At 47.5% G+C, this 10397-nt stretch overlaps 1 protein-coding gene across 2 annotated transcripts in view; it reads right to left on the reverse strand.

Moving 5' to 3' along the window:
* The window catches only part of zswim6 (zinc finger, SWIM-type containing 6), a 66048-nt gene that overhangs the window by 19810 nt on the left and 35841 nt on the right, over nt 1-10397 (reverse strand). For both annotated transcript variants that reach the window (XM_017489556.3, XM_017489555.3), the window contains exons 2-4: nt 9323-9679; nt 7859-8007; nt 6486-6636 (exon numbers count right to left, since the gene is read on the reverse strand). In XM_017489556.3, coding sequence (XP_017345045.1) covers nt 6486-6636; nt 7859-8007; nt 9323-9679 — 657 coding nt within the window. The remainder of the gene's footprint in view (nt 1-6485; nt 6637-7858; nt 8008-9322; nt 9680-10397) is intronic.

Consider the following 10397-nt stretch of genomic DNA (forward strand, 5'->3'; position numbering starts at 1 on the left):
AGAGAGAAGGAGAGAGGACAGAGACGGGAAGGTAGAGAGGGAGCGAGGACAGAGACAGGATGGGAGAGAGGGAGCGAGGACAGAGACGGGAAGGTAGAGAGGGAGCGAGGACAGAGACAGGATGGGAGAGAGGGAGCGAGGACAGAGACGGGAAGGTAGAGAGAAGGAGAGAGGACAGAGACAGGATGGGACAGAGAAGGAGAGAGGACAGAGAGGGGAAGGTAGAGAGAAGGAGAGAGGACAGAGACAGGATGGGAGAGAGGGAGAGATGAGGGCGAGTTGCCAGGTCCTACAGAAAAACTCCACTGTCCTTAACTGTTGCTTTTAGCACAATAAAACTGGGTTTTACACACACACACACACACACGTACACACGCACACACGCACACACGCACCGGCCGATGTCCCTTCAGTACTTTATGATACCCGTTACACGTCCAGATGAAAATCTGCGTTCAGTCCATCGGACTCTTACACAGACACAGAACTGGGTCACCTGACTGCTGGAACGAGGAAGGCTACCTTTAACCACCTCCACGAAGGCCGTAGCGTCGGTGCTAAAGCTAACGTCCCGAGCCGCTCACCGCTCTCATTTCGCTCCTCTGCTAAACATGCTAATCTGCGCCGCGCTCATTAGCAGCCCTGGCATAATCGCCTCCTCTGCGGATCCTCTGAAGAGTCCCGAGGCCTGACGCGCTGCGATAGATCCTGTTTAAGAGCTCAATTACACACGCCGGCCGTACGAGTCTAGAGCAGATCCTTCATACACGGATCTCAGCAAGAGCAAGACACTGAATAAAAAAAAGACAACGATCGGAGGAAGCAAGCATCCGGTTATTTTTAAACAAGTCACCATGTACAGAGGGTCTCTTAAAATAGACAAATAAAAATAAATAAAGCAAAATAATTCAAATGAAAAATTAAAATAAAAAAACGACAGAAAAATAAAAAGCAAACACAATAATAAGTATAAACAAAAACCATGAAAATACAGCTCAAAAGAAACCACACAAAAGTAAACAGTTACTGATTTGTTTGGATGAGCAAATGAATACGAGTGTACTTCATTTGCATAATTGTTGAATGTGTTGTGATGTCATGTTTAAAACGAAACCCCACATGCATTTCTCGAACGCGATTCTTCACGAGTATAATTAGACGAAAGCGTACTGTTTTTTGTCCATTGGGGACAAAATGGTTTGTTTTTTTTCCCTCCACAGTATTCTGGATTGTTCTGTAAAACGCAGACCCCCCTAAACCTCTCCCGTGGTGGGCCGCTCGGTTAGAGGTTATACGTCCCGCCGCACGCACAAACCAAAAATGACAGAACGCGCTCGCAGTGAGCGCTGGATCGATCGCGCCTTTCTCTCTCCGGGTTAAAACCCGCTCCGTCTCCCAGGCCGGCCGTTCCAGGCGTGGGTGTGAGCTGTAAGTCACGCGGCCGGCTGCATTAGGCTGTGATGGATGGACCCCGGCGAGAGGCCCATGCAATACAGATCATGTACGATGGTTTAATCACTCCCCGAGCGTGCCACAATAACATACAGAGAATACCTGCAGCGGGCGGGCGGCGCGCGCCGGGAGACGGGCGGAGAAGAAATACGATGTCAGAGGAACAATTACAGATTGGTGGTGATGGAGGGGGGGATGGGGATGGGGTAGATGAGTGAAGGCAGACAAAGGGGTTAGAGAATGGAGAGAGAGAGGGAGAGAGAGAGAGAGAGGGAGATGGAAGGTGTGAGGGAGGGATGAACTGAGGAAATATGGAAGAGATGATGTGAAGAGAAGACGGGGGAGGGGAGAGAAGAGGAAAGCTGGCACGCCTTTTGTTTGGGCATCGAGGACAACAGAAGGAAGCGAGAAGGTGCAATCAGGACGTGCCATCCCAGTTCATACCCTGGAATAAACCATTTCCAAAACAGGAGGGTGATGAGCAGCAAAAAGATCTAGTCTTGCAAGGGAAAATATATATACATACGGTATAAAAACCCTTCAGCGGGGAGCGGGGAGTTTTTTGTGCAGCAGTGCAAGTATTACAGACCTTCTAGAATGGGGAGAATATTTATTTTTAAATAAATAAATAAATTAATAATAATAAAAAAAATACTGCCTCCAGCATGGGTTGGATATCTACATTGGAATTTTTTTATTCATTTTTTTTTTTTTTGAAGGAATATGACCATACTAAAGCAACTGTGCAGAATACTTACTGCAAAATATTGATACTTTTTAATTTTTTTTTTTTTGTTAAATATTGTTTTTAAATTCCCCCTGATTTACATCTTGGGTTGGAAATCTGCAAACAAATAAATCAAATTTCCACTCGGAGGATTGTAGTGAGTGTTGCCAAACTCCTCCCTCTGCAAATCTCTAGAAGCCCCTTCAAAAGTCTCCAAAACAAAAAGCACATCCATGTCTGCATGTGTGTATCTTTTCCAAACCCCCGCTCGTATAGCAGATCTTTATCCAGTGAACGCGTGCGTGCGTGCGTTATCTAAAACAGGACCGTCAGTTCTCCGTTCGGATCATCAGCGGATCACGACGCCCAGAATTCTCGCTACAGAAAGGTCATGTGATCGGTCTATTAAAAGACCGAAGGGTCCCTCGCCAACATGTGCGACGAGTTCACCGATAAAGTGGCGGCCAATCACGTTTTTGAATAAAAGACGGCGCATCAGGCGTTCGACGCCGCCGATCGATCCGCGTTCAGAGACGTGAAGCGCTCGGGGACGTCCAGGTTCCGCGACTGAGAGATTCCTGGGTGATGCGAACGAGTCCGTACGCGCCTGCCTCTTACCTCTGACGGGAAAAAGGCCTTGCGATGGTGATGGCGAATGTTTATTTAGATCCGACTCCTTAGCGTGAAGTACGACTCTGCAGTTTGCACGAAGCTTTCGATGCATTTCCCATAACGGGCTGAAGCCGGTCTTTAAATGTCGGTTCTTGCAGCCAGCCATTTCCGAAATGCTGCTTGTTCTTTTTTTCCTCCGCCATCTTGATGTTAACGATGATAAAAGGTCACATGGCGGCCGTACTGCTGTCTGTGTGTTCACTGCGCAGACTCCAGGCATGACTGAACGTGAGATCACGGTGTGTGGGGAAAACCAGTGCGAGGTTTCAACCGCCTCAAATAAAAAAAATTCATTATTATTATTTTAAATTTTATTTAAATATAGCCAAAATAGCTCCTTGTCACAAGACATTAATAAAAGTCGCAGCAACAATGAGAAAGTCGCTAAATTCGGTGACAAAATCCCCCAAACTGGCAACACCGACTGTAGTGCATTACATACGGAGCGGCGAGGCGAGGTGAGGCGAGGCAGAGCGGGCCACCACGGCGGCGGTAATTCATTATGATGGAGATCAAGATAATCCTGTGTGTTTGGGGAAAAGTAGCGAGGAGAATATTAAACAAGGTGCGGTATCGCAATCGAGCAGCTTCCGTGCCTTTACGGCGGTACGGTCTCGCTCGGTGGCGTTTCCGGCTGCGAGGCCGGGTTAATGTAAAGGATCAGAGCCTGCTGGTGGAATTATGTCAGCAGAAACAAGTCGTGGCCTAATTTCCTCATCCTGTTCTCTCTCTCCTCCCTGTCTCATATCTCTCCTCGTGCTCTACTGAAACTCAGACCCCATCTAGATGAAAAGGCTTCTGTTTCACAGCGACGCAGATTAATTAAAACAATATCGAGCTTCGCTGAATATATTCACACGTGAACACGCTCCCTTCCTCATCCCTTGAGCTGCTGCTAATCTGAGCCTTCGCTACCCGTCTCCATCAACCTGCCGAGACTCTCTGCCCTTATCTCTACCCCCTACACACACACACACACACACCCCAGAGCATCCTTCACCAAACCCACCCACGCAGGCCTGTCTGAGGCGAACGAGCTTTTGTTCTCGCCACAAAAAAAAAAAAGGGGGAAACCAGGGAGAAACGCTGCCGTATAAATCTGCACCGTAATCGCTCCCTTATTTCCACCACCACCACTTCTTTTCCGAGCCCCCCCACCCCCACCCCTACCCCTACCTCCCCCGTAGCTCCAACCTGACCGCTGGTGTCACTTTAAGTGTCCAGGATTTAATGAAACAGTCTTAGCATTATCGCTCCTGTCAGGAGGCTGGAGGTGGCGGAGGGGGAGCAGCCTTCATAACGAAGGCCTCTCCAATTACGGAGCTGACAGGACTGGCGATTCATCAGAGAGAGGGAAGAGACAGGAGAGGGGAGAGACAAAGGTGGATCGGACGCAGCCTTCTACTCCTTCCTGCTCTTTAATGAGACAAGGCCTTCTCCTTTCTAAGACTTGCCCAGAGACAAAATGGCTGCCGGAGAAGAAAAGAACAGAGGCTGTACCTGCTGAACACGTTTTTAATGCTGATAAATTAAAAACGATGTCAGCACGAAGGCTTGGGCATGGGGGCTTCAAGGGCAGATCTTAATTTCCATGTGGCCTGTTCGTAAAGTCTTTAATGCACACAGAAACACAAAAGAAAGGACAACAGACGCTCTTTTAATCGCACACAAAAAGAAATATATCATGACTAAAAAGAAGCCTTTCTATCCATGCCGAATCCTGATTTTCTCTCTGCTCGTGCCCGGGAACCGAGACTGGCTCTAAACGTGCCCGCTGGCCAAACATGACGCCGCTTACAGCATTGGCAGGCGTGACGGTGCGGCAAGCCAGTCACAATTTAAGTGATTACAAATCCATCCAATTTGAGCCACGTTCATTCCTGCACCGCTTCAGGCAGCGGGCGTCGTTAACCCTCGCGTGTGGACGGCGTACGCAGTGAAGCGGAAGGACCGATCCGGTCCGGAGTCGCGCTCCGGGATCTTCGGCCCACGCTGCAATACTGCAGGCACAGAGGCCCGGCGTGGCCTCGAGTGGAAAACGAATACGCAGTGTCCGTCAGGAGCAAGCGCGTAGGGCGGCGACGGACGCGGCTTTGGGACGAAGCTACACTGATACCGGGTGGAAAATAAATAAATAAATAAATAAATAAATAAATAAATAAAACCACGCGGAGTTTCTGGACGATTCGAAACAAAACCATCGATCATACAACTTTACACGACTAACCCTTAAATATTCTTAGAACCCTACGGGTATTTACGGATTATTTTTCCCTTTTCCGGGAACAGCGAGTCGGGATTTATTTCGAACATAAACGAGTCGTCACGATTCATTCACTCAATCGGATCCCTAGTTCAGTAGTCAGGGCACTGAGCGGGACGGCCTCCATACACTGGTGCAGGGATGACTTCGTTCTGGAATGATGAAACCCGGAAGCGAGTTAGCGTTTTAGCACTTCCGGTTCCATCGTCCCGAAGTCACGGGATTTTTTTTTTTTTTTAAAAATGTGATTTCGGTTAAAAGCCTGAAATAATGTCTGTGGTGAACACAAGCGCAAAATATTTTCACGTTTTCTTCTACGACTTCAAGTACACCAGTGAAACCCCACTCGTGAGTTTTTTTAAAAAGCTTTTACGTGGATTGAAAAAGGCGAACAAGTTGCTAAATGCGACTACAGACGTTGTCGGGGACACTGAACGTCATCACGCCAAACTTTGTAGATAGACTGGTTTAGTTATGTTGTGCACAATTCCCAAAAAGACCTGGATGAAGATTCATCCACAGAGTAAATCCGTATTACGGAAAGTGTTTTAAAGCAGGTTTGGAAAAGAGGTCGGAAGCTCGGTGACGGTGACGCTGAAGTCGAGCGACCGTGGTGTAGTTCGTTTATAGCGTGCGGTTAGCTTTTATTTCTGGAGATTGTATTTAGGCTTCAAAGTTCAATAAAGTTGTGTTCATTTGTGAAAATGATCTCGATGGACAAAGCGTGCTCGTATTGTAAACGTCTGTTGAACACAGAGCTTATTTTGTGGAATAATTCAAAAGCCGATGGGAAAATCCTAGTGGGGTTTTTGTCGAGGGAACCGGTGTGATGATGACTTCCGGGTTTCGGTACAAAACGGCGTGGTCCCTGCACCACTCTAATCGCAAAATCCTTCCAGTGGTTTGCTCCCGAAAAATTCCCCACAATGCACCACAAAAGCCAGAGAGCATCGATGCTCAATACACTCCCTTACTGGAAATGACTGCATGGTTTCTGAAGTCTTCCAGCAAAAAAAAAGTGGACTAACTCGGTCAACTTCGTCTACAAATGTAAGTGGCTTGTTATTGTTGTAGCTCTCAAATGATTACTTGCGTTCTATATACGGCTCGAGTCTAACGAATGTCAGAAACATATTGGTCCTGTCTGCTGTCGGTGAACGCGACGCGGGGACGTGGTCGTGTCGTCGGAAATCGAGTCATCAGCGTCCCCCTGTGTAATGAGCCGGGGTCCTTACCAGCGCCCCGACACGTGCAACACCACGTCCGATTCATCACCTAGGGAGCTACGGCGTCAACTGAGACGCACCCTTTAGACTGATTTAGACTAATTATTGGTGCGTGAATGAAAGTAAACTCTGAAGTTACACTCACCGAGTTCGTCCCAGAGCTGGCGGTACTTGTCCGTCATGGTGGTGCCCTGCTGCCTCCACAGCGCCAGCCGGGGGTCGGCCATAAACTGCTCTGTGATCAGCGTCAACATGCGAGCCCCGTTTGAGTCACGCATTTTCAGCATCTCCCTCACCTGAGAAGATCACGCACACACACACACACACACACACACACACACCACACACACCACACGTTAGCTAACAAAATCGAGATCCCTTCTTTAAAGCCCTCCAGAACATCAAGACATTCAAACCAAAAAAGAGCTAAACTTAATTGTGTGTGTGTGTGTGTGTGTGTGTGTGTGTGTGTGTAGGAGCGGCGTGTTTACAGCTGTGTCAGTTATGCCACACAGTCTCATAAGTGGTGGGTGTGTTTGTGTTCCCGCGGGTCAGACGTGAAAAGACTGAAACAAAACCCGGCTCCATCACGAGACACCGAAACACACGGACAGCGGGATGTCCCAAATCCACTGCAACAAGCAGCAAGACGTATGGCGCGCATTAGAGTGCGGTCGTGTATTACCGCATTTCCTCAAACTCACAGATTCCAACACCAAAGATGGACTATAAAAAAAAACCCATAAATAAATAAATAAATAAAAACACGAGGTGATGATGGCTAAAAGGTTTAATAAACGCCTACAACGGAGAACGTAGGATTCTAAATAAGAATTAGAAATTAAAATCCGGAGCTGAAAGAAAGATGGCGGAACACATTATAACGGCTTGTTTTGGAATTTAACGCCATGCCGGACACCACGGGTATCTTCATGGCGGGAAAAGTTTCCACAAGTTTTATTTATTTATTTATTTATTTATTTTTAAAAACCTGGCCTCACTTCATTAAAAACCTTTTCATATGAAATCAACCGAATAAAAAAAGAAATAGAAATGAATAATAATAATAATAATAATAATAAAAAGGGGTCCTAGAGAAGTTGAAATCAGCACAGTCCAGTAAACTGTCTGAGATATTGGATTTTGGTATAAGGGGTGTAAAGGAGGATCTTCACCCGTTAACAGAAACTTGAGATGATGATACGGTCCCGGCGATGATCCACGTAGAAACGCCGTGTTCTACCAACAACAAGGCTGATTTCGTCAAGTTTATTTGTACTACATTGATCCCAATCAGGTTTGAGGTCTGAAAGTGCAATAGGGCATGTTTTGAGCTCTGAAGATGAGGCCTCCTTATCAGCAGCATCTGCTCGCTCATTCCCTGGAATTCCACAATTCCCTGATACCCAACAAAAAAATGTAAATAATAAAAAATCACTTTCAAATTCTGCCTACAAAAGCTGGGCGACACGTTATACTGGAACGGCACGAAGCGAGGGACACCGGGGGCCGTCCTACCTTGGAGAAGAGGAGGTTGAGCTGTTTGCCCGAGCCGTGGTAGCCCCCCTGGGACAGGAAGAGTTTGACCTGTTCCCGAACCTGCTCCTCGTCGAGATGCCAGCAGTTCTCATCGTCCACGCTGGCTCCTGCCGTGGGGTCCGGGGCCCCTGACACGACACACAAGCAATAACGTTAGCGCTGCTTAGCACGCGCACACCAACGAAAGCAAAAACGTGTTCGATTTAAAGGTAAAAGTGGGGGGGGCGGGGGGCTGCAGGGTAGGGGGAGGGGGTTGGAGGAAATATAAACGCTTACTGCATGGAGAGAAACCACAGGTAGGTGAATCAGAGCGTTCCATATGACCCGTTCACTTCATCAGAACACAGTGATACACTCAGTCCTGATCCAGTCCAGACAGTGACGCCTGATTCGAGAATGGCGTGTATTTGGGTTCATAAAGAGTAACTTTAAGACTCGATTCTGCACGTGTGCGCGGGGTGGCGACGACGCCCCGGCACTCAGACCGGAATGTTTTGGGGTTTATTTAAAATAAATAAATAAATACATTTAATAAAAAGTGTCTGATGGCTTAAACGCTTACAGTCTTGTTGTAAAGATTTACAAAGCACCACATCAAGTCAACTTCCTGCATTCCAACCGTGACCTCACACAGGCCTGTCTGATGAAAGCTCGCTCCCGCACCCCCCTACCCCTTCCAAAACGTGCCAGTTAACCGGCTCCCCCCCCCCCCCCCGTAATTCGAACATCCGCTTTAGATTTCCCCTTTCCCGACAAACGTGAAATATAATACGGGCCACAGCCGAGCCGGAGTCTTTCACCCTCTGAGCTTTACATCACCACTGCCTGGGACACACCAGAGACAGAAAAAAAAAAAAAAAAAAAAAAAAAAAAAATCAAACAAAAATTTAAAAAGGGGAGGCGGCTACAGCTGGAAAATAAGCTTTAAAACCGAGGAATGTGTTTCACAGGGAAACTCCGTAACCTGTAATACATTATCACTCAAGAATAAACACACACACATACACACACACACCCCGACCATATTGAGTAGCACCATACGATACACAAGGAATCAAACACACCCGTTATAGTGAGCGGTTATAAGAAGAAAAGAATCAAATTCAGGGTAGTGACGTTAACTCTGCACCTCGACCTTTCCTACAGCCTCACGTGCAGGAGCAGCGTTTTATTCTCATTACGCCGCAGCGCCGTGCCTCGTCATACCGGCTAGAAACGAGTCTTACCAGCTTCTCTTTTTGTCTCCGTCCGGAGACGAATTAAACGAACAGACGGTCACGTTACCGAGAAAACGTCCGGGAAACTTACTCGACCGTTACTGGAGACTCCTTCCCTAACGGGGTACGAGTGCGTCAATAAAACCCTCGCAGCCGGAACTTGGGTCAGAGCCGAAGTGATAGAAACACCGGATTGAAATGAAGCGGCTCTGGAACGTTCCCTCACCGTGTACTTGGTTGATCTCGGAGTTCTGCGAGAGGATCTCGTCGGCGAGTTTCTGGGCGGTGGGCAGCACTTCCGTGTGGTGCACGGTGATGAGGTACTGGACAAACTTCTGGAGCTGATCGCGGTTCATCTGGAAGAGCGTCTCGGAGATGGGCAGGTGCAGTTTGACCTGCTCGGGCCGCCGCACGCGGTACAGTGACAGTGCTACCACGTGCGCGCAGTAAAAAATGTCTTTGTTTCCGCAGCTGCACGTCACCGACGTGATCTTGCAGCGGTCGAAGCTGATGGCCACGCTGCACACCATCTCGGGCTCGGACGGCGTGGCCGGTTCCGTCACCGTGCCGCTGAGATGAAAACCTGAAAGAGAGGAACGACAGAGGTGTACTTAGTGCAACAGTCGCTCCGGGATTTCACCATCGCAAAAAAAAAAAAAAAAAAAAATCAAACCAACCAAACAACAGATATTCAGAGGAGCTTGCAATATTTCGAAATGACCGCAGATTCGGGCCAAAGACGTCACCACGACATGCATTCAGACAGATCCCTCTTCGAGTCACGTGCGTCGGACGCGAGGACAGCTAAAAAGGTCTCGTTTACCAACAAACACCACTGAAAAACCACGCAAGACAATTTCGCCAGTTCGAGTAGCTTTCTGCGGATATACATTTCTAGATTTTATTTCCCGGCACTGTGCTTGTAAACAGTAGCAACACGTCCGAGTTCATTTTAAATTAACAAGAAAACCACCTTCGCTTTTCACATCTCATAGTCCGGGCCGTTTCGACCCCCGAAAAAAGACTGCTAGCTGTAAATCTGAAACACACAAACACACACACACACACACACACACACATTTTTAGTCCCATTCATTTGACCTTCATCTCATATTTACACTCCCACCGAACATCAGTATCAGCCCAAACATGGGACCGTCCACACACACCGTTTATATTACAGAAAGCTTTTCCATAAATATCATGCATCTTACTGAAAAACAATTCAATAAAAACTCTGAGTGGGAGATACATCGGGAACTTTTTACAATTATAATCATACATTTAGTGCACAGCTTGGG

The sequence above is a fragment of the Ictalurus punctatus genome, chromosome 16, assembly GCF_001660625.3.
Source record: "Ictalurus punctatus breed USDA103 chromosome 16, Coco_2.0, whole genome shotgun sequence".
Lineage (NCBI taxonomy): Eukaryota > Metazoa > Chordata > Actinopteri > Siluriformes > Ictaluridae > Ictalurus > Ictalurus punctatus.